At 40.5% G+C, this 24,805-nt stretch overlaps 1 protein-coding gene and 1 long non-coding RNA gene across 2 annotated transcripts; one reads left to right on the top strand and one right to left on the bottom strand.

Moving 5' to 3' along the window:
• On the top strand, positions 1-22,856 carry mppe1 (metallophosphoesterase 1). Its single transcript, XM_085253636.1, has 9 exons — positions 1-555; positions 684-792; positions 2,730-2,833; positions 7,655-7,735; positions 12,725-12,833; positions 13,170-13,250; positions 19,723-19,845; positions 20,093-20,233; positions 21,846-22,856. The coding sequence occupies exons 1-9, from the start codon at positions 305-307 to the stop codon at positions 22,029-22,031; spliced, it is 1,185 nt and encodes a 394-aa protein (XP_085109762.1). The 5' UTR covers positions 1-304; the 3' UTR covers positions 22,032-22,856.
• LOC146553293 (uncharacterized) lies at positions 8,597-10,703 on the bottom strand. The gene is made up of 3 exons (XR_014889416.1): positions 10,496-10,703; positions 9,219-9,345; positions 8,597-9,135 (listed from the first exon to the last, which is right to left on the bottom strand). It is a non-coding gene; the product is annotated as an uncharacterized LOC146553293 (long non-coding RNA).
• Positions 22,857-24,805: the final 1,949 nt, after the last annotated feature.

The raw sequence follows: 24,805 nt of genomic DNA, 5'->3' as shown, positions 1-24,805 counted from the left end.
TTGTTTCCAGCTTAACGCATGAGAGCCTACGACTTAGAAACAGCGGCTGGCGGCTGCTCTCTCTCTCTCACTGCTTTCCCCTTGAAATCAAGGCGCATTTTAAAACTTTGTTTTTCTTTCTCTTATTTTCGGAATCAACCGGACTCCACGCGAAGCCTGTTTTTATCCAGATGAGCTTGCCATGAGCATCACGCGGCTGGAGACCTAAACCGTGGGGTCTGGACGAGGTGAAGATGCCTCATGGACCGCTCCATCACCGCCAGTGCGCCAGTTCAGGGCATCCCGAACGCCGAATAACAAAGAAATGCCGAGGTTTAGCGTCAAATGGGTGGTTGCGGTGGTGCTGATTGGGGTGGTCGGCGGCGCCTTCTTCTTCTGCGAGTATCTCATCTACTTTCCGACCATCCTCAAGTGCGCCTGGCCGAAGATCAGCCATGCTCGCGGCGGAGAGGGCATCGACGGCCACTCGGTGGACTCTGCGGTCCGCGCTATGGTGCTGTCGGACACGCACCTCCTCGGAGCCGTCGGAGGACACTGGTTTGACAAGCTGAGGAGGTAATAATTCATTTGCATGTATTCTCATATATATTTGCCCTCCATCCGTCCGTCTGTGCCCGGGGCTCTGCAGGAGTGATTTGTAAACAACAACATCCAATAACGCTGACTTGTGTCCAAACGCGCAGGGAATGGCAGATGGAGAGGGCTTTCCAGACCGCTCTGTGGCTGCTCAGGCCCGAGATAGTCTTTATTCTCGGGGACATCTTCGACGAAGGCAAGTGGAGCTCGCAGAAGGTAATGTAGAGCTCCCTGTTTTTCTTCTTGCATTGCTCTGCACCCCCCCCCCCCCCCCCCCATTATGATAATTATGATGGTGTTCGAGTATGTGGATGCAGAGCAGAAGCTCTGTGTTCTCTGGTCATAATAATCCTAATCTTATTACCATCCGGGCCCCAGAAGCTGCAGGTTTTTGAGGAAAACAGCTGCACCAGTTATCCTCTTAGCCCGCCATGGTACATCCATCCTGGTGTGTTGGGGGGGAGCTTCTGGGAATGCTCAGAAATCTATTACTGGGTTATAAAATGGAATCTGTCAAGACAGATAGAAGCAAGTGGAGCGAGAGGAACACAACACAAAGCCTCAGACAGTAAAATCTCCTCTAATCTACTTTTCCCTCCACCCACCCACTCGCTGATTCCTCCTCATTTTCACTCTTTGAATGGCAACTCTTTTAATTTGTATTGTGTTAAAACAGGAAGGGCCTGCGTGTTTGAATTCACGCTGAGAGTACTGAGACTTGATCTGCAGCAGGTGAATAGATCAGTCTGTCATTTATTTCTTTTGCTGGCTAATCATTTGCCTCATTTGTGTCTGAGGAGTTCCTCCTGCAGCTTAAGAGGACATCTTGAAATTAGTTATTGTGGTTAGAGAACTGGCCACAAGGGCAAAGGTGTTCAACATACAGTGGTATGAAAGAAAGAAAAGCATGATGATTTTAGCATTTGTGGTTGATTCACGACGTGACTGGCTTCCACTTGAAGGATTTAGAGCTTGCACACAGAATAAAATATGCTAAGAGTAATAAATGGTGCAAAATTGTCCCCATTTTGCTCTGCTAACAGTCCAAAACCCTACTTATTTAAATTAAATCAGTATAAAGAGTAATATAGAAACAAATTGGCACATTTCAGACCCCAAATTCAGGAGCCGTGTTGGATGTTTGCTTGATGAATGACCAACAGTTCCATAACCATTCATTCTGCGAGCAACCTAACTGATCAAATACTTCATCGTTTTGGTTGTAGCCTCAAAAATTGTCCCACAAAGAAAAGCTATTCAGTGTAAGCAAAAAGAAGCGTGTTCTCAAATATCATTCACCAGTTTTAAATTTGCAGAGCAAGAACGTCTAAAAATGTGAAGCTGCGCTCAAATATGTTTGGTTTCTTTTCTGTCGACAGTCTCACTGTTTTGAATGAAAATCAAGGCGAGGGTGTCGTATTCGCCTTACAACTGACTTTAAAGATCACTCTGTTAGTGAAATAGTCTCCTATTTGCTCATTCTGCAAATCTACCAAGTGTTTATTTTGTCTCAAGCCTCAGACATTGACCAAAAACCAAAAGATATTGAACATATGGTGTTAAAAAATGAAGAAAACCAGCTTATCGTGAAATAGAAGAACTTGAAAACGATGATATTTGGTGTTATGTGCTTGATTTACGATTTGTTTGAGGCATCTTCCTTCACTCTTTCTTCTGTAAATGTTCGGAAAAACTGCCGGCTTTGTTTATCCGACAGTCAGACAACCAAATATTGTTTAACTAAAAATTACTAAAAAGAATCAAATCTTCTGCTTTTTTAATCCAAATACTTTCCCACACACTCATTAATCCCCTAAATCACCTAACTGATTAATAAATAGTTACATTTAGTTTGAAAATGTGGCCAAATCAGAGATGAAAACTGCTCCAAATTCCCACATCCTATAAATTCTATAAATAAGAGACACGACGTATGAAACCCACAGCACTGATGCAATTAAAGGCTGTTTCTGTGTGCAGTTTCAGTCCCGCAGAAGCAAAACTGAATCTGAATGAAAGCAACTCATCTCAGCCGCCCGTGAGGGCTGCTGGGCGACCCTCAGAGATCCCATTAACGCTTGTGAGCTTCTTCGGGGAGTTTTTCTTGTTTGAGGCCTGAAACTTCAGCTGTGTTCGTGTCGTTCTCTCCGCAGCACTGGGAGGACGACGTGCGTCGCTTCCACAGGATGTTCAGACACTCCACTGACACGGAACTGGTTGTACTGGTTGGAAATCATGACATCGGTTTCCATTACGAGTAAGCACATTCTGTATGCTATTGTTTTTCAGTTTTCATTACATAACCTTTACTCTGCGACCGGTTGATCTGGTTTTACTTGGCCTTTGCCTGAGGGACTTCTCTATTAAGCACAGGTTTTACCTCTGACTCAGTATGAACGATTTTCAGCGCTATTCTTTGTTGCCCTAGTTACAGAAATACCTGCCTCCTTGAAAAGTTTTTAAAGCAAGAGAAACATTAAATGTGGCACCCAAAAAAGTCAATAACTGTCTTTCCTACTACTACACCGCACAGCAAGAGGACTTTGTCTACATTACATAAACTGCAAGGAGGCGATTGAATATTTCCATGAGGCAGTTTTAATAAGACAAAGCAGTGGCTGGATGCATCACATGCAGTCAGGTCTGAAGCCATCGCTGGAGGGTCTTTGCTTTGTCTTGTTGCTGTAGCAGTAATGTGGTGCTTTCACCGTAGTATATATTAACAAGTCACATTAAAAACTAAGAGATTTACTAATATCGGTGTTAAAGGTAGTGTTTTTATTGGAGGCAGTCTCACATTTCCGTCATGCAGCTTGGTAATACAGCAAGCGTGTATTAATCCACAGATGAAAATATTCAGCAACAAATACACTGCTTGAGTATTGTTTGCTGGAAGCTACAGCTGTGCCCAGCTGTTTCAAGACAGTACTGAGCTGTAAAGAGGGAGGTTTGTGCTACATGTTAAATATTGACAGACTAATGAACTGCTGGTATTGTTCGTTTAGGGTTAGGTTCACATCAACCCATTTGTATAGTAATTCCATCTGCACGACCAAATAGAAATATTACAAGAGAAGAACTATGGAGGAATAACAGGCAGCATCGTCTACTTTTTGAAAATAGTCTCTTTTGGCTTCTGGCTAAAATGCAACTTAACCCCAACCCTCTGCGGTTCACTGGAGATCTGATGGATGTTAACACCAACGGCAAAACAACAGAAAATTCAATGTCTGATAAACCGAAGCAGAATGCATTTTCAGATACATTATGCAAAACACAAAGTGTCTGTAAAAATAAGTGTTAAAAATAAATAAAATCAGTAAAAAGATTACATGATTATATTGATAGCAGGTTGGATAAAAAGAAGGAAGGAGACGCCACGTCTCATTGAAGTGGAACTGCAGTTATGTAGTGCTGACCAAGAACATTTACCCAAACAGCACTTTTATTTTTTATACTTTAAGCGCTTAATCTACCTCACATCCACGGCTGCTTTAGACTCACCAGTTATTCTAACGTGCATGTCGCTGGGCACAGCGAGATCATGCAGACTCCACACAGAACGGCCTTGGGAAGGTTCAGCCTTCTTGCTGTGAGGAGATGTTGCTAACGGCTGCACAGAAGATCTTGATTCTATAAGTCTTATCTTTAACGACAAGTTATTTCAGAGACTATAAAGAAAAACAATCTGCATCTTCTAGGTTCTTTGTGAGATCAAGTGCATGCAGTATTAGAGAAAGGAAAACCAGCAATTCCTTATAAGCAAAGAACATCAGGGAGGAAGAAGTCCTGATGACCGGTTAGGGAATGAGGGGAAAACAAAGGTACAACACACAGAGACCACAAACAGCAAACAGGACAAAACTCACGCCACAGCAGAGGGAAGAAAAAACGTTTATGACATTATTCATAATAATTAGATAATATAATAGCAGCATATAAACCAACTCCATATGGAGTGAAGAAGAAGTGTTCAGTGTATCATGGGAAGTCTTCCATGCATAACTTATGGATGGCTCAAGTTCACCTGATCTTGCTCTAACTAAAGATTTTAAACATGCAGTAGTCAAACCCCTGATTAAAAAACCTGCTCTTGATCCTACGGTTCTTGCAAATTACAGGCCTATCTCCAAACTACCTTTTCTTTCCAAAATTCTTGAAAAGGTAGTTTACAGCCGAATAATGGCCTTCCTGGAAAAGCAAAATGTCTCAGAGGTTTTCCAATCTGGTTTTAAACCCTTTCATAGCACTGAATCAGCCATTTTAAAAGTTTTTAATGACATATTTTTAGCTACTGACGCTGGGGACTGTGTTGTTCTTGTGCTTTTAGATTTAAAAGCTGCGTTTGATACCGTGGATTATGCCATTTTATTCTCTCGTTTGGAGCACTGGTGGGCATTAGGGGCACAGCACTGGAGTGGTTCAGGTCCTACTTGGCGGGGCGAACTTTTTGTGTCAGTCTCGGTGACTATGCGTCGTCCTCCGCTCCCCTCTTGTGTGGTGTCCCACAGGGCTCAGTTCTAGGCCCCCTCCTCTTCTCTTTATATCTGCTTCCTCTTGGTTCTGTACTGAGAAAGCACGGCATTGCTTTCCACTTTTATGCTGATGACTGTCAGATCTATGTCCCTCTAAAGAAAAAAGGCAGATACCTTACACAGCCATTACTTCAGTGTCTCGATGACATTAAGGCTTGGATGTCTGTTAACTTTTTAAAATTCAATGATAAAAAGACAGAGGTGATGGTTTTTGGTAGCCCCACCGAGACCCCCAATGTGTATGTAGATTCCCTGACCCAGTATGTTAAGCCAACTGTCACAAACCTGGGGGTCAAAGTGGACTGTGATCTGAAGTTTAATAATCAAATTAAGGCAGTGGTAAAATCTAGCTTCTTTCACCTCAGGCAGCTGGCAAAAATAAAGCCAATTCTTTCACGGCAGCACTTTGAGACAGTGATCCACGCCTTTGTTAGCACTCGGCTGGATTACTGTAATGCACTTTATATTGGGGTCAGCGCATCATATATTAGTCATCTACAAAATGCAAAATGCCGCAGCTCGTCTTTTAACTGGCACTCGAAAGTTTGCGCACATTTCCCCTGTTTTAGCTTCACTTCACTGGCTGCCCATTTCTTTTAGGATTCATTTTAAAATTCTTTTATTTACTTTTAAAGCTCTCCATGGCCTAGCCCCATCTTATCTCTCTGAGCTGCTACAGCCTTATACACCCACCCGCTCTCTCAGGTCAGCTGATCAGCTGCTCCTGAAGATACCCAGGACTAGGCGTAAACTTAGAGGAGGTCGTGCTTTTGCTGTAGCAGCTCCAAAACTGTGGAACGAGCTTCCTTTAGAGATTAGACAGGCCTCTTCTTTATCTGTTTTTAAGTCACTCTTGAAAACCCACCTCTTTACCCTGGCCTTTGACACCACGTGAGATGTTGGTTTTTATTTTTATTTCAGTTGTTTTTAGGTGATTCGATGCTGTTTTATCTTGTTTTTGTTTTAATATAGGGCTGTTTTAATTTTATGTTTTATGTGTTTTATTTATTTATTTTGCTGTTTTCTGTTATTCTATTGTTTTAACTTATTTTCTGTACAGCACTATGTTCCTGTGCTTTAAAGTGCTTTATAAATAAAATTGGATTGGATTGGATAACTGTAGAACAAAATAGACACACTAAATAAATCACAATGTGCCCCTCATCGAATTTCCTGGTCATCTTACAATATTCCTTCAGACCTACACAAATCTATACAACATCTTTTAGGTGCGAGATACACCGAAAGGAAAGCAACACAAATCCAAAGAAGATACTTTGTTCAAGCATCGTTAAATTGGAGCCAAATAGTGTGCAAACCTTTGACATGTTTTCTCAGCATGCTTTTTAAACTATTGAACAGATCATTTGATCTAATTGATCAACTGTCGCCACATCCTCCCTTCAGTGCAGTTATGACACGGTAGTTTTTCTTTTCTTTATGCTCTAATGGAAGTTTCTGACAAGCACGGCTTCTCCTCCTATACGCGGCATGTTTGAGAGTGTTCAAAGACAAAACTCTGGACATCAAGCTGTCTCAAGTCCAAGTCATGGAAAAGGCTTTGAAATGGCGTTCACACGCCCCACTTTTTTATGTTGTGACCCATTCAAGCAGGGAAAAAATGGCAACTCGCAGCCCTTCATCAGAGGTGACACATTCCTGTTAGCACTTGAAAGCCAAGTTTTACCTTCTTTAAGCGTCATTTTTATCACCCCGATGATGAGAAAATGTCAAATATTTTACAAGACAAAAGGAGAGTTAAATGGCCTTAAAATTAAAGGTAATTTTCTTTTCTTTTTTTCCCTCCTTAATGGCTAATCATCTTGCAACCCTTCATATTCAGCTGTGGCCAGTTATGACAGAGCCCACTGATTTCAAAGGCCATTAAGAAATTATGTTAATATGTGCTTTTTTTGTTTTGTTGGTTGGCCCAACGTTTTCAGGAAGGAGATTTATTTGTTAAAAAAACCCTGATAAGATTTTGTAAGATTGTGGTGATATTCGGAGCAAAATTAAGAAGAAATCTAAAAAGAAATTATTAAAAAAAGAAAGCAGAAGATGAGCGATGAAGAGATTTATTTATTTCGTCACTGCCTTTGTTAAGAATTCCCATAGAAAAGTCATAAAGGAAAAAGATTTTAGCTTTTATTTTTAATAAGGTGGTTTCACTGAGGTTTTATTGTCTTTCTGGTAATTTCTTTAAACTACATTTTTTGTGATGGATTGCATTAAATTGCAGAAAAGTTGTGTTCATTGTGTCCAGCATGTAACAGCCTTCTTATAGGAGACTCTTTTCTTAATTTCTCAGGGGAAGAAAACACAATGTCATGCTTTTTTTTTTTTTTTAATGCTTGGTATTTGACATGTGTGACTCAGAAATGTGAGCTTTTGTAGACATGCTCCTATGTGGTTTGATTCTAGCCGAGCAGCGGGAAGCATGCTGGCACAGCTGTTATGTAACGGTGCGTGATAGACAGGCAGACACGGCAGACTGAGCAGCAGGTTTTTGTGCTGTGTGATGAGCGTATTGTGTCTCCCTGCAGGATGGACTGGTTCAAGCTGCAGCGGTTTGAGAAGGTCTTCAACGCTTCCTCCACCAGGATCGTCACCAAAAAGGGCGTCAAGTGAGTGACGGGAGGGTGAAACATAAATGTAAACATAAAAACTGGTGACACGCCTGCAGGACAAACATGTGACTCAGCATGCGGGAAGGTCGACGGTTTAATCCCCTGAGTCGGCCTGTGCCACAGAGGTGCTTTTAGACGAGCCAGGCAACTGTTCCCGAGGTCTTAATTGTGTGTCGGGAGATTGCGCTCAGTTTTAAAAACAAAGTACCCTCCATAATATGATGGATTATAAGATAGGATGAAGATGAGACCCTTTAATATTCAACTACTGTGAAATTCTTGTGTTCAGCTTTAAACACAACTTGTTACAGGACAGCTTAAATAAAAGGAGAAACGCTCAGGAAAATTAGATACAGTCTTGTTTGTAGGGTTTACCCGTCAGGACATATTAGCACGTCTTAAAATGACATAAATACAACCTCACATGAACAGCAACCTATGGCATGTTGCTTTTTTTCGGTTTATGGTGAAGTTCACAGTCAACTCAATGATAGTAAGTTGCCCTGGTCCTGTGGCTGAAAAACAACCGCAAATCGTGACTCTTCGATTGCTGTGTGTGGCAATCAGTGCGAGGCGTTTCTGTTGATATGCTGTGTGTGGGTTTTGCCAGGGGTGCTGCTTTATGACCAAATGTCCACTTTGGTTTCATCTGTCCACAGGACATTGTTCCAGAAGAGGTTTGTTCAGATGTAAACCTAAGCCATGCTGCAAGGTTTCTTTTAGGAAAAGGAAAAAAAAAAAAAAAAAAAAAAGCCCTATTAAATATTAATAATTGTAAAATTATAACATGTGGGAATGATTTCCTCCGGCAGTCTAATCAGTCATTTAAACATATTTGAAACAGTGCCTGTTAATAATGGTGATAAAACAAATGAGTCGATAAATGGACATTTATTAGTTAACATGGTAATTTATGGCATAAATGAAGCAGTCACATGGAAAAAGTATGGCTTATATTGGGTTACATATATTTGTTAGGTTTGCTGATTATCAGAGCTGCCTGTGGGAGTAGCAGACATCTTATTTTAAACTTCTTGTTGGTCTTTTTTGCCACTGAAATATGGTGCGCCATTAGGCCAAGATCTAAAGAACCCCTTAGAGTCTTCAGGAAAAAGACTGAAGTCTGTAATAATTTGAAATAAATCATTAGACTGCAAGGAAAATTATGTACAAGTGGCGGAGAATTCAAAGTGACTCCCAAACTGTGCAGGACTGCCAGGCCCAGAAAATTCAAAAAGAAAACTGAAGGAACACAAATGTCAGGAAGAAATCTGCAGGTAACAGAGTTGCTTCTGCAGTCAGAAAATTGGACCTGTATGCAAAGCATGCCAGGAGAAGAGCCTTTGCTGTCCACAAACAACGGTTTGTGTGTGTGAATACGCAGACAAAGAGCAGACCTGTGGAAAAAATGTGCGACATGCTCAGAGTTAGGATGCATGTTTGGCACAGAGCAGAGACAGCCTCCAGGAGAGGATCATACCAGCTCTGAAATGTTATGGTTTGTGGCCCCTTCAGTGCCTTAGGAAATGGGCAGCTTGCGGTCATTCAAATATGAATCCTACATCATACGATGGAGTGTTCGCTGCCCTCTCATCTCCACGCTACTCCTGGGAAAATAACAGAGGCAGCCGTCAGACACACCATAATGCAGCAGACTAAACTAGGAAACCGGTCGAGAGACTAACATGAAGCCACGCAATTGTCCAGTGTCGGAGAGAGCTCCACCACACTCTCAAGTAGCTCCTCCGATGAGGCCTGATCAGCTGCAGGTGTGTCATGGTCTTCAGGTGTGGCCAATCACCTGCCAGGGCCACACCCACCAGGCCTGAAGGTGCCTGTAAACACCTGCACCCACACACCTACATACACACATATCTACAAGCAGGGAGAACAGGGACAGTGAGAACACTGGACTCCCGGCAGATCGTTTTCAAACACACCGCTGTCTTTCGCTGCTCAGGTTAAATATATATGAGTCACTTAGATAACTTAAAAATGTTATTGTTTGGCTTTTTTTAGTATTTTATTTGTTCCTAAGTAAATCCGTTTGGCTGAGATTAAAGTTATAGTTTTTACACAGCTGAATAAACGTCAAGCAGACAGCTGATTATCAGAAGTGTGAGATGCTCGAGAATATTCTCTAGTGTCCTGTTATATTTTAGATAGCAAGGAGTTTATTAAACTTCACCGAAACAATCTGCAAATTTCATTAAAATGTAATAAACTATCATCTTGTCTTTATTTTTAGTTAGCACAGACCTTAAACACTTAAAGCTGTAAGCTAATGATAGTTATATAAGAGTAGATGCTGCTGGTGCAATAAGCTGAACGTTTTACATCCAATGGATGATGATCTGATTAGTCGACTAATCGCAAAAATAATCGGTGACTAGTCGACTATCAAAATAATCGTTTGTGGCAGCCCTACACACAACACAGCCTAGAATAGAACACTGAAGGCATCCAACTAAATACAACTAAAACTTGAACCATAAGAACAAACAAGGCCCTTTTTACTTCTAGAAGGAGGGAGGGGGGGCTAAATTAAAGCAACTCCTCTATAAATAGAAAAACTAAGAACCAACTGATAAGATAAAAGGCTCACCCAGGGAGATAGTGAGGAATATAAACAAGATAACATATAATACAAAAGAAACTAGGAACAAAACTCCCACATAGATTATTCTAAAACCAAAATGAATCATGAACTCACAAAAATTCAAAAGCCAACTAAGTGATCGCTGAATGCATATTTACCAGAATTGTGCTGAAGGTCACGGTCATATTTGCCATTTTACAGGTACTGTTCTGTCAGGTATTCGCAGGAAAGGGAAACAAATGCAGGGTATTAAGTCAAACACAAGGAAAGACAGACGGTGATACAGTATGACTTAAACAGATAGGAGCTGAGGCTGTAAATAGACACGTGAGGCTAACCAGGGAGAGTGGAAACACCAGCCTAACAATGCACAGCTTAAACTAATTAAGACAATAACACAAGAAGTAGAACTAGCAACAAGGCACCAGAGAGAGCAGACTTACAAAATAAAACAGGAAGTAACTAAATGGGGACTCACATAACAGAGACGACAAAATGCAAGAAGACATTAGGGAGGCAAGAATAACGTAAAGAATCAAATATCTATTAAGAAGTCTAAAAACACTAGGACAGCTAAACTAGCCAAGCAATTCAAAAAACTAAAATTCAAGAATAGTCACGGAAAAGACTAAATAATAATGAAAACTCTCCAAAATATCTACGAAACTCACAGACCATGAGATTTTTCCATTTCCTCAAGAACTGGTCAGATTTTACTGAAACAAACTGAGGATTTTTATTTGTCATTAGTTTGTGCAATTCAGCCAACCTATGAGAACAAAACGTATCACTTTCTTTTTGTACTTCACACATTACAAAACCTGTGATTTGTGGTGGATCGAGAGCTAGATGAGCTACTACATCACTGGCATTCTGGTTTCTTTGTGCCTCGATGTCACACGTTCTCTTGTCCACGTTCGTTTATAATTGTCATCGGTCATCATGTGTCATTTAGTATTTTCATTTGTAGAGATAAAACGGAGCTTAATGACTCCAGTATACTTCTAAAAATAATTTTTAGGCTTTAGATTTTTACAATTCTTATCACCGCTTAATGATGCTGACAGTGAACCGTGGCTAACAGAATTAGAGCAGTGCTGCAGAAACCTGGGTTTAAAATGTTTCTGCACAAAAGATTTCAGACAAACTAGTAACAGGATGTGTGTTTAGATTTTATTTAAAACAGAAGCGTGGAAGTAATAAAAGATTGTGATGACTTGTGACTGTGCCAACTACACGTTCCACCTACAGGAGCTTCTCAGCCATGAAGCTCCCGGTCGGCATCCTATTACAGCACCAAGTTGGAATTCAGTGAGCTTTTTAGAACAACCCATTCTTTCACAAATGTGTATCCCCCCCACTCAGGATTGTGTCAGAAGGCCATCTGGTGTAAAACTGCTAAATCAAAACATGCAGAAGTACCTGCTGTGATAAAGGAGCAGCTTTCCTATTCTTTCACAAATGTGTTTAAAGACAGACAACAAGGCTGGGGGCTTGATTTTATTCCAGCAAAAATCACCTGAAACACCTGAAAAAACGCCAATTAATTGCATTAGAACACATTAGAACGTCTCTCATAGATAGTGATAATGTGCAGTGTTCTTGTATGAAATATAATAAGGTCATAAATGATCCTTGAAACTCTCGACTGGTCACTTTAGGGTTAAAACATCCAGTAAATGCTTGTGCTCCCTGCAGCAGTGCTGTAACATATTTGCATTTGTTGCGTTACATTTACATGAGAACAGGCCTTTTGTTGTGTTGTAATATATTATAAAAGGATCTAAACAAAAAGCCCAGAGAATGGTTATGTGCTTCTCCCTTTTTTTTTTTTAGCGGCGCTGATGTAAAACGCCCACAGTGCAGCAGTGTTTGTCCTCCATGTGAGCTCTAGTTTTAGGATCTATTTAAAGCAGCTGTAAGCAATAATTTTATAATAATGTATCAAAGGTGACGTGAAAACATTGTGGCAATGCGAAAAAAAAGGAGGGCCACACATACACAGAGATTAATGCTCTGGATCCGCAGCTCGCCCTCGCCTTTACGGGCCCGGCTCATTGTTTTACTCTTCTGGTTTACTCTCATCACACGTTTTCAGCTCACCAGACAGCAGACGCACACAGTTATCCGCAAGCTGGCGAACACAGAGCCAGATATTTCCCTCTGGAGTTGGTAAAAAACAGAGAGTGAATATTGGACTTAGATTTGTCAGGTGGCCAGAAATGCAACTCCAAACGAATTCAGATGCGGCTTTGAGAACTGCAACTGTTTTCTAACAGGTTCGCCATCTACTTAAAAGCCAATGATACTGGGATGTTGTTTTGTTGATAACGATGCTTTTCCTACATTTCCTGCCAGACTAACTGAGAATCTCCTTCTCTCGTCAGTTTTCTGCTGGTGAACAGCGTGGCCCTGCACGGCGACGGCTGTCCCATTTGCCAGTCGGTGGAAAAAGAGCTGATCAAACTCTCCAGGGACCTCAACTGTTCTCTTCAGGTGGGAGGAAAATTTCTAGGAGTCTTTCGCACATTTTTACACTGTCAGCGCCTCGAATGCACTCTGCCACTGGCACTCGAGATGCACGCACAGAAAATTAAGACGTACCCAGAGCAGGTGTTTTGATCTTCTTACACATCCAGTGTTTATAAAAGCACATTAGAAGTGGCGCCTGGTTTGTGTTTTTAGTTTTTAGGGGGGGGGTTTTCTGCACACAGCACCAGAACCAGAGGCAGTGTAGCGATATGAAATAAAAATGTTACCTGATGCTTGAGGATGCTTTGTGAGGTTGTGGACAAGACAGCTGATGAATTCTTTATGTTTTCTCCTCTGCAGAGCGCGCAGTCAGGGAGCGGAGTGATGGACGGCTGTGAAGGCTCGCAGCTCTACCCTCCCACACCCCCCATCATGTTACAGGTAAACTGCATGACTCCACTCAGACTTCATCAGAAGCTGATAACATTTAGCAGCAGAAGACGTGATTAGCCTTTTCAACACTCGCGTACCCGAGCGTACACTGAATGCGTTATCGGTCTTTGTTATGGCCCCCGAGTGGCGTCCCAGCTCTACGCTGTGGACGAAACAAAATCCAAACACCTCATTTTGTGCAAAATTCAGCTGCCTGTGCTGGATACAAAAGAAGGGAGGGAAAAAAAGTTCTTTTCCAAAGTTGTAGTCTTTTTTTTTTGTCTACGTCTCTCTTTTTGTTTTCCTAAGGGCAGAATCTTCTTGCTGCGCTCCAGCAGAAGAAAAACAACACAAAGACCTTCACAAAATTTCTTTCTACAAAGTAGTATTTCTGGAAAATATCCTCATGGTTTCATTTAGAATGCTGAAGTCTTCACATCAGCTTCAGCTATGATAATAATAATAATCTCTTCTCTGCTGTGCAGAGCGGTGCATGTCTGTCAAACTTGAGTCATGCTGGGAAGGTATCGCTTCCGGTACCCAATCTGTTTTTCAATGTACAAAAAAATCATTTTGTGTTCTTTGGTGTGCATCTGCTTTTTTTCTTCCGTTTCTATTTTCTCCGTTTCCTTCCTGTGTCTGTGTTCGCGTTTACCTTTGAGTTTGGTTCTCTGTGCGTCTTGTTGTGGTTTTACTTCCTGTTTTTGACCTATTTAATCAGCACTCTGTGTATATCTAGCTGTGTCTTTCTTTCTGTCTTTGCTGGACTGTCAGTTTTCCCTCCTGAGCTTCTTGCCTTCATCCTCTGTGCCTCCTGGCATTCCTGGTTAGTTTCGCTTTTGTGACTTTGATGTTTTCCTCTTTGGACGATGGTTAATCAGACTTTTAATTAAAGATCTTTGTCAGTTTTTTTTCATCCAGCCTTTCTATCTGCATTTGGGTTTTCCTCTCAGCTGACCCTGTAATCAATTAATATATTTAGAACTTCATACTTAATTACTGATTTTGGAAACACACGGTTGACGTTCAACATTTTATACTTAACAGGGACCTATCATGCGCTTTTCCATCTCCATATTTCTACTTTTGCTTTCCACATACCACAGTTGCAAATAATTTCAAAAAATTGGCCCCCAGTTCAAACTGTTTCTCTCACTTAACCTCGCTTTCTTCTAATTGGCTGCCCCTCACAAGCAGAAGCTTTCAGCAGGAGGCAATGAAGGTTTCAGTGGTCACAGCCAGAGTTGTCTAAGAATACCACAATAATATCACATTAAGCCAATAACAGAAAAAACAAAACTGCGTGAAGATGGAGCTCTTGGCTCACAGGGATCACTTATTCATACACTGATCTCAATATTTGAAACTGGGAATCTTAAAGAAGGTTATCAATCATTGTACAGACACTGACAAAAAACTACAGTTTTTTTATTATATATTGAAATAAATGGTGTAAAACAACCAAATAAAATTTCAGCCAAATGTTATATAAATATATATATATATAAATATATATATATATATATAAATATATATATATATGTTTGCATTTTTTGAACAGTATTTGTGATCCAGACGTGTACCAAACGTTCACGTTTGAAACTAATTTAACAACAATTTAGGCTCAACAGCTGCACATCATTTAGAGCTTTTAGGCCTCCAATCAGCAGAAAATATCTCAGCGGAGTAACAATGAATGACTGAAACGAGGCTGAATTTAAATGTTTGCATCAGCCTTAAAATACGACTTTACCCGTCCTAGTTTTCAACCAAATTTAGAGATAAAGGTGATGTTTTTTAAAGGTTAGCGATTGATCGACAAGACCCTGAAAACAGCGTCCACTGATTGCTGTGTGGTTTGCAGGGATGTTGGGTTAAGCTGTAAGTTCAACTCTATGAAATGACCATTACACGCTGCTTTACAACAGGTCTGCAACTGTGTTTGAAGCTGACATCGAACAATCTACTTAAATGCTCTGTCAGCTTTTTTTACATTTAGGAGACGTGTCTGCATAAGAGAATTAATTATCTATTTTACAAATATACGATTTAACAGAAAATGAAATGAGGTTCAAAAATGTTCGACTCTCTAATTACCTGTTTTGAAAACTCAAACTTTAATTCCATCGTAGTACAGACCTGCAGAAAATTAGGGAATATTTACTATTTGTGAACATATTGTCTGTCTTATGAAGGCAGTAATTCATAATAACACTATCCTGTGTTATAAAACTGTGGCAGTCACCTCTCTCTCCAAACCCATCAAATTATGGCATCTGATGGTAAAATATGCAGCACAAAGGTCAGGTGTTTTATGTTTTAGTTGATCGCAGAAAACAGTTGTGCCTGTAAGTGAAGCGCCCTTGAAATTGCATTAAATAGCAATAGAGATTAACTGTCATTTGCCTATGACACTGCCTTTATTAACTTTATTTTTTGAGGATGGCGGGCTGCTTGTGTGTGCAGATCTGAAAAGGACAATATGTGCTCCTTTTTGTGGCAAAGCTCAGTTTTGAATGTTTGAGAGAGACACACCACATTGTCAAAAGTATTCACTCATCCATCCAAGTCATTGATTTCAGGTGTTCCAATCACTTCCATGACCACACGTGTATAAAATCAAGCACCTAGACATGCAGACTGCTTCTTGTGAAAGAATGGGTCACTCTCAGGAGGCGATTTACAACCTGAAGAGGTGACAAAGTGCTAGATCTTTCAGCCCAATTCTACTTTTTCTACATAATCCATCATACAAAATGTAATCAAATGGAAAAGTCTCTTTTTTTAACTTGTTTTATCAGTTTTAATCTTTTAACTTTATGCATCAAGCAAAAATTTAATTATATGCAACATTCTCTGACTTGAATAAATTAGTTTAACATTTAAACCTATTTTCTACACATTCCAGCACATAAAATAAAATATTTTTTGTGTTTACACTCAGTCTTTCAAATAGATGCAAGTAAAACACAGCAGAAAATCAATAAAGTCAAAGACTCAGCGGTCCTGTTGCTCTATTTTCACCTGTAAAGCAGGACTGGGGTAGGCGGAGGTTTACTCTGGTGCAGGTGTGCCGCGGTCAGTTGAAGAATCCGCGAGTTTCTCTGTGAATTTCTCATTACGTCGTTGCGCACTCGGTGCTTGCTCGGAAGTTTAGGGGTTTTTTTCGCTGTAAAAAGAAGTTTTCTTCCCACGCACGATGGACACTAATGTTTTTGTCACTTTTTATGGAATCAAACTCAAAGTAAGGTCAGTACTTCCACGCTTTAAACGCTGCACGCTCATACTCTCTCCCACAATCGATGTGATCCATTGTTGATCTGCACACAGCTGTTGTCACTAACGGCGCACTCGCTTACGTCACTGTCGTGAGACATTCTTGCAAAAAAATCACGGTTTTAGTAACGCAGTAACGCAGCGTTCCTACGGGAAAGTAACGGTAATCTAATTACCGTTTTTGCAATAGTAATCCCTTACTTTACTCGTTACTTGAAAAAAGTAATCAGATTACAGTAACGCGTTATGCCCATCTCTGATGCCAACTGTGCAGTCCAGTTATGAAATTTAATAATAACAATAACAAAGTGGAAGTGAACAACAACGAGACCACCTAAAATCACATAATGGGGTCAGTGGATGCTAAGGTGCATACTGTGCAGAGGTGACAACTATCTGCAGAGGCAGTCGCTACCAGAGATGGGCAGTAACGCGTTACTGTAATCTGATTACTTTTTTCAAGTAACGAGTAAAGTAAGGGATTACTATTGCAAAAACGGTAATTAGATTACCGTTACTTTCCCATAGGAACGCTGCGTTACTGCGTTACTAAAACTGTGATTTTTTGCGAGAATGTCTCACAACAGTGACATAAGCGAGTGCGCCGTTAGTGACAACAGCTGTGTGCAGATCAACAATGGATCACATCGATTGTGGGAGAGAGTATGAGCGTGCAGCGTTTAAAGCGTGGAAGTACTGACCTTACTTTGAAACTCGCGGATTCTTCAACTGACCGCGGCACACCTGCACCGGGGTAAACCTCTGCCTACCCCAGTCCTGCTTTACAGGTGAAAATAGAGCAACAGGACTGCTGAGTCTTTGACTTTATTGATTTTCTGCTGTGTTTTACTTGCATCTATTTGAAAGACTGAGTGTAAACACAAAAAATATTTTATTTTATGTGCTGGAATGTGTAGAAAATAGGTTTAAATGTTAAACTAATTTATTCAAGTCAGAGAATGTTGCATATAATAAAATTTTTGCTTGATGCATAAAGTTAAAAGATTAAAACTGATAAAACAAGTTAAAAAAAGAGACTTTTCCATTTGATTACATTTTGTATGATGGATTATGTAGAAAAAGTAGAATTGGGCTGAAAGATCTATCGCTTTATCACCTCTTCAGGTTGTAAATCGTGTTTTTAAAAAGTAACTAAGTAACTAAGTAATTAATTACTTTTGAAAATAAGTAATCAGTAAAGTAACGGGATTACTTTTTTGGGGAAGTAATCAGTAATTAGTTACTGATTACTTTTTTCAAGTAACTTGACCAACACTGGTCGCTACAGACTTCCATGTGGATGTTAGATTTCCCAAGAACAGTGTGTAGAGCTTCATGGAATGGGTTTCCGTGGCTGAGCAGCTGCATCCAAGCCTTACATCATGCAGTGATATAGAGCATAGTGACTATTCACGCTTCTTCATCTGGCAATCCGATGGATGAGCCTGGGTTTGGTGGTTGCCAGGGGAACGGTACTTGTCTGACTGCACTGTGCCAAGTGTAAAGTTTGGTGGAGGGGGGATTATGGTGTGGGGCTCTTAAAAAACTCTTAATGCTTCAGCATACCAACACATTTTGGACAGTTTTGTGCTTGGGGACGGCTCCTTCCTGTTCCAACACGACTGCGCATCATTGCACAAAGGTCCATAAAGACATGGATGAGCGAGTTTGGTGTGGAAGAACTCAACCCCATAGAACACCTGTCTGTATGGCTGTCTGACCTCACAAATGTGCTTCTAGAAGAACGATCAAAAATTCCAATGAACTCACCCCTAAACCTCATGTTTAAGCTGCAAAGGGTCCGACATCATATTAAACCCTATGGATGTGATGTCACTCAAGTTTATATGTATGTGAAGACAGATGAGTGAAAACTTTTAGCAATATTGTGCGTCTCTCAGTCTAGTTCAATGCACTATCCTATTATGGTCATCTGTAGTGCTAAACCAAAGTTTTGTAGCTCCAAAGTTGAACAGGTAAGAAGGTAACACCTGAGAAACTTTACAAGTCTCGTTTTTTTTGGCTATTTCAACGAACAAAGGAGAGCATGATTAAAAAACCTCCCATTTACATCTCTCAGTTGATACATCCTTGATTCCTCTCCTCGCTTCATAGTCCCTCCCAACAGAGATCGGAGGAGGCGATAGGGAGACACGAGAAGAGAGGAGTCGAGGCAGCAGTCATTTGACAAAATGAGACATCCTCGCCTCTGTGGTTCATTTTAAAGTGATGCGAATTAAATCTGATGTTGGCACAACCACATCATAAATTCCTTTTATTTAGCCGACTGCTGCTGTATTTTATGATCGTAAATGTAACAGTGCAACAGTGTGACAAGATATTAGACGCTTTTCTTAATCGCACACAGGAAGGTTTGATGTACTTAAATAACTGAAACTGCATATAAAGAGGATAGCTGTTTAAAGAGCCTTTCTTTTTGCAGTATATTCCAAGCGCGTGCATGAATCTTTTATACACAACAGGCAAAGAAACACTTCCGCGTGTGCATCCAAGGATTATAGCTCCTCCAGCAAGCCTCCTCTGGCTCTCCAATGCATTTTAGGGACAGAGACATCCTTCATCATTGTGTGCTGAGATTGATTCCTGAGTCACAGGCGGGATAGAGAGGACAGAGGAAATAAAGAGGCACTAAGTAGATAAATGAGAAAAGCGTCCTGTAATTTATATACAAGATTTTAGCAGGTGATTGGTTTAATTAGTCACATGACACAGGTTGAAACTTCTGACCGAGGTTACGCCGCACACTCTGGGATCCATGCTTTATATAAACTTCCTTCAGAGGAAGCCCTTTCAACTAAAATCATCATTCAGTCCAGAAGGTGTCATGAGTGTCATGGTGTGTTGAGTGTTACGATTCAGTACTCTCTCTGTGACAGCGACTTTGACGGATTGCCCGCTCTATCTGGAAGAATTACACGTTCAAGTCCAGTGAAACGCAGAGTGGCAGGAGAACCATGTCTGGCATCGTGAAACTTTGGGGAACGTGGTTATTCTCCAGGGCTGTTTAGACACGTGGATCACTGCAGATGTATTTATGAACTGTTTGATAGGGGAATTACGTGGCTGGGTGAAAAACTTGACACCAGAAATGCTGTTACTGAGCTGCCCCTCAGCCTGTTTCCTGTTCTTCCATGAAAAATCCGAATCCATGCACGTTTCCCTGACTGTGTGCTCCGTTCTGCAGCACTATCCTCTGTACAGAGTGAGTGACGCTGGCTGCACAGGACAGGACGCCGCGCCGCCTGAAGAGCGACACCTGCTGTTCAGAGAGAAGTACGACGTGCTGTCGAAGGAGGCCTCACAGAGAGTGAGTACTCTGCAGTCTCACCACACCGCCTCCGCTGTCTGTCTTTTTTTTTTCTTTCCTTTTCTCTCAAAGCGCAGATCTGTTCTGAAGTGTTTTCATCCAATTAAAACGGCAAACAACAGCCCGCCGTCAGAAATAGTCTCGTATAGAAACAGCCGACGATGGTGATGATGATGGTGATGATGAAACTGGTGATGTAAGGGAGCAGCAACCAGCCTCTGAAGCGGTTATGGGTTTCTCTCCTCAGCTGCTGCAGTGGTTTAAGCCCCGCCTCATCCTCAGCGGACACACCCACAGCGGATGTGAGGTTCTCCATGACAACAAGTACCCAGAAATCAGCGTGCCATCCTTCAGCTGGAGGAACAGAAACAACCCCAGCTTCATCCTTGTGAGTGAAAGCAAAATCGTGAACTTTTTAGTGTGCGAATTAAAGTCGGCATTTTTCAAACAGCAATAGATGAAAAATAATCGAATTAATCTGTATTATAGAGAGAGATTATTAAGGTTGCCGGATGGCTGGGCTGTTTCTGTGTGGATTGCCTTTTCTCTCTGTTTAGCTGCCCAGTGCACAACCTTACTGTTATGGTTCAGTCTCAGTGGCGTACAGTAGTTTTTGGCCCCAGCAGATATACTTTGAAAGCCACTGCTGAGCATGCAAACACTGTAAGCAACTAGCTGATGAACACATCAGAGAATTTAGCAGCTGTGCCAGATGTTTCCCTCAGGAGAATCAATAGGGATTGAGCAGTTGGTTACAAACTACATCTGGCACAATATGAGGTTTTACTTCACAGTTATAGAGGTAAGAAATATACATATATCAACTATAGATGTCTATAGAAAATCCATCCATCCATTGTCTTCTACTTATACTATTCAGAGTTGTTGTGGGGGCTGGACCTATCCCAGCTGTCATGGGGCGAGAGGTGGGGTACACCCTGGACAGGTTGTTACGCTCATCAAATGCAGCTCTAATTCATTGCAAGTCAAAATGACCCTCAGCTCCCAACATCCAGCCACTGTTTCGAATCTAAATGGGCTGTAGGCGTGTATGTGAGCATGAATGATTGCTTAGGGCAGTGGTGATTTGAACCCCCTTTTGACTCCATGGCTGCCTTCATGGTTTAGATTCAACAAGGTGCTGGAAAAACTCTTCAGAGGTTTCAATCCGAATTGGCACGACAGCATGACAAAGTTACTGGAGATTTGTCAGCCGCGGATCCGTGATCCACAACCACGTTTGCATCAATTTCACTTCCACCAAGGAAGGAGGTGAAGATTTTGAATCTTTTTTGTGAGAGTGTCCTGAGCTGACAAATGGCATATTAAACCAAACCAGCACCTCAAAGTTCAGGTTTGAGTTATTGTTCCAACATATTTGAGAAAGAAATTATCCTGTTTCTTCTTTTTAAAAACTCAAAATCCCAGAAGCTACAAAATCCTGATTCCAGGTGAGAATATGTCCCTGACTATGTGCTCTGTCCTTTGCTGCTCTGGAGGCTTTTGTTTGAACTTGATTTAAGCAGAAACTCTTAAAATAAAGTTAAGAGGAAAACAAAGATAGCATTAAACTAACATGATTTTGTCCAATATCTGTGACAGAGAAACATTCAGAACAATGAGGACACGCAAACTCCCCGAAACCACCTTATGTCAGGCAGCAGTACTTAATAGTGAGCTAGAATCAGGTGGCCTAAATTTGATGTTTTTCTTTCATACAAATAGTTTCTTAATAAAGTGTTTAATTATATAGTAAACAATCTGCTGAGGTGAGATTCTGTTGAATCTGTTGTTCCTTTGTTTACAGGCTATAAAAAAAACTGATTCATTCAGATAAAAAAAAAATAGGAAGAAAGGAACTCAAAATGAGCTCCTATTTTTAATCTTCGGAGGCCCTCTGGTGGACGAAGAGCTCTAAGCAGCCACCTCTGCCAGTATAAACATTACTCATCACCTCTAACTCACGTTATTTCTCACTTCTCCCCCCTTTCTTCTCCCAGGCGACGGTGTCACCGAGCAGTTACACGCTGTCCAAGTGTTTCCTGCCGGAGGAGAGCACGGTGATCAGCGTTTACTGCTCGGCCGGCGCCTGCCTGCTGCTGCTGTTCCTCGCTCACTGTCTGTGGATGAAAGGCCTGCTGCAGTGCCTCAGCCTCTGCCTGCTGGGGAAACACAAGTCTCTGTGAACTACATTAGCCACAGCCCACCGGGACAGAGCCATAAGCTGGTAATTTGGTGTAAGTTGATGTGAGGATGCTCTGTGTGGACCAAAAACAACGACAAGAAAAAAAAAAATCTGTCTGCACAACCTTGATTTGTTTGTCCGGGTGTTTAAAGGCACTGTGAAGGACATTATATGATTTTTAAATGTTTTTAAAGGACTCAGAGTTAATCACTACTGGTACTGATGATGGCGATGGTGATGTTAGAGCCTGTGACGGAGGCCCAATTGTTCTTACAAATCATCAGTTTTAACTTCCTCGGAGGAAAAGTAACCGTCACTGACTTCACCGCTGAGTGAGAAAGTACGCATGCGTGGCACGGGTAGCACAAATCAAAGGAGTAAATATGTAAATACTAACTGTCCCTGGTCTGGTTTAAGGTGGTGAAGGTGCTTTAAGTCTCTTCTCTCTGATGTTACCTGTGAGCCGATGTGAACGCACACTGATCATCTCACTCAACTCTGAACACTCTTCGTTTCTGTCGTCGATGTCAGATAGTCCATCCGGGTTCCTCATTGTTTTTATGACGCATATCAGAGAAAAAACAAAAAGATATTGTTGCTGATTTTCTGTGCCAAATGTTTGTGAAGGTTTTTTGCCAAATCGTTGGAACGTTTCTGATGAACTGTACATAATAAATAATCAGAATCTTAAAGCCTGTTTCACAGTTTTCTGGTGGACGAGGGAGGATGTTATCACACGCGACAGACGAAATCCTTAATATATAGGTACAAATATTTTATGTTTGCAGATTCATGTGAAATAAAATATAAGAAAATCGGTTCAAAATTTGTTTTCATTTGGGGTTTTTTGCATTTGGTTTGCTTGGTTGTTTTTTATTTTAGTCATTTTATAACTAAGAAAACAGCTTTTAGCAACAGTATAACAAAGTACCTTCATTTTTTACTTTAATAATGTGCAGGATTAATCCACTATGTTTATTTTATATTAAATTATTCACTATTTATTGATTGATTGGATTATAAATTCTATAGAACAGACCTTAACTCTGACCCAGTTTCATCTTTTTAGCTGTGGTTAAAAAGATGGTTTTGACTCTAGAATACTTTGGTATACAGACTTGGTCAGCCTAATGACTGCTGGTGCCCGGGTCCCGTAGCTTCAAAACAAGCCTGAAATCATCATCATGATGCTTTTCATTACACTTGAATGAGATCTTTGTACTACTATGCTGTGCTTTATTTCTGCCAGACGTGGCGCTGTACTTTATGGCCAAATGTCCACTTTGATTTCATCTGTTGACAGGACATTGTTCTAGAAATCCTGTGGTTTGTTCAGATGCACATTTGCAAACCTCAGCCATGCTGCCAGGCTTTCTCCTGGCATCCTCTCCAAACGAGCCATACTCTAATTGTACTGTCATGAACTTTAACATTTAACTTGCTAAATGATGCCTGTAGAGTCTGAGAGTCATTGCACCGTCTGAGGTTGGGGTGAGTTTGCTGGAATGTCCACTCCTAGGAAGATTGAGAGCTGTTATACGTTTTCCACTTGTGTATAAGCTTACTGACTGATCAAATTGTTTTTAAATGGTTGTGTGACTGTGTAGGCTCTCAGTCATGGATATGATAGTCTTGAGAGCTTGAAAAGAAGTCACCTGGACTTCTTTAATTTGTGAAGAAGTTTTGCCTCACCTGGTATTTAACACCTTGGTGGGGTCTGCTCCTTTGTTTAAGTCATGCTGAAGGTCGTTGGCCCACTATTAATCATGTGACTCCCCCACGAGCCAAGGTGTGAAAAAAGGCATGGGTAATTACCATTACCGGGCCAAAGCTGTGAAGCCTAACTGCCCCAGCCCACCTATAGCTATAGGGCTTTGGAGTCAGCTGAGGAATTGTTGTAGTTTTTTTATGAATTTGTTAATTAGCATAAAAGAAGGAATGTCTGGTTTATTAGTAACTTTAAAACTTAAGTACAGAAAACTTTATATTTACCATCTTCTTATCTCTTACTTACAGTTTGGCAACTAATGTCACGGATTTAAATCAGTATTTAAAATTTCAATCATCTCTTCTCTCAACACTTTGTTCTTATCTCATAGTAAGTGGATCGAGTTTTTATCATCAATCATTTCAGGTTTTGAATGTGTGATTTCAGTTTTATGGTAACAATACATTTTTAAAAATGTCACATGAAAACTCAGAACTAGCACAATATTGTTGTCCAATTCTATGCATTCCTAGCACACACAGCCAGCCATTATTAACTTTATTAGCTGAACCTGCCTTCTGTGAAGTTTAATCAACCAGAACTGTAAAATCTGGTAAAACTGTTTATCATGATCATCTCAAAGTTAAAAACAAAAAGATACCGAAAGTACCCAGCTTCACTCTCCTCACAATAGTTTCAAATATTAGTAACAAAACAGCAAAAATAACAAATATAGTAATTAAATAACCCTTACATGCCTTTAGATGCATGAAAGAAATATGAAAAATGTAGGTATTAACAAATCCATAACAACTGGCATAAATTGATATTTAGGTTAATTTGCTTTTGTATTTATACTTTGAAACGCATGAACAATACAGAAGAAAATACAGAAGTAAACAGATTTCGAAACTAATAACTAATGCGAGAAAGTAAAATATTGTTAAGGCGATGTAATTGTAAAAAACTAACAGAACCACATGAAAACACAATTATGCATAACTTATAACTATTATTTCTGATGCATTAATTTGCATATTTACCAATTCATTAATTATTGTCTAAGG

This window comes from Mchenga conophoros, linkage group LG18, assembly GCF_057382185.1.
Source record: "Mchenga conophoros isolate Kocher_MC1m ecotype Shallow Benthic linkage group LG18, M_conophoros_male_GT1.1, whole genome shotgun sequence".
NCBI lineage: Eukaryota > Metazoa > Chordata > Actinopteri > Cichliformes > Cichlidae > Mchenga > Mchenga conophoros.
Note: the sequence above shows the minus strand (reverse complement) of the source record. Positions and strands in the feature narration are given on the sequence as shown.

Coding starts and splice junctions, on each gene's coding strand:
- mppe1 (XM_085253636.1), top strand. CDS start 305: ATGCCGAGGTTTAGCGTCAAATGGGTGGTTGCGGTGGTGCTGATTGGG. Junction 793..2,729: donor GCAAGTGGAGCTCGCAGAAG/GTAATGTAGAGC, acceptor TTCTCTCCGCAG/CACTGGGAGGACGACGTGCG. Junction 20,234..21,845: donor ACAACCCCAGCTTCATCCTT/GTGAGTGAAAGC, acceptor TTCTTCTCCCAG/GCGACGGTGTCACCGAGCAG.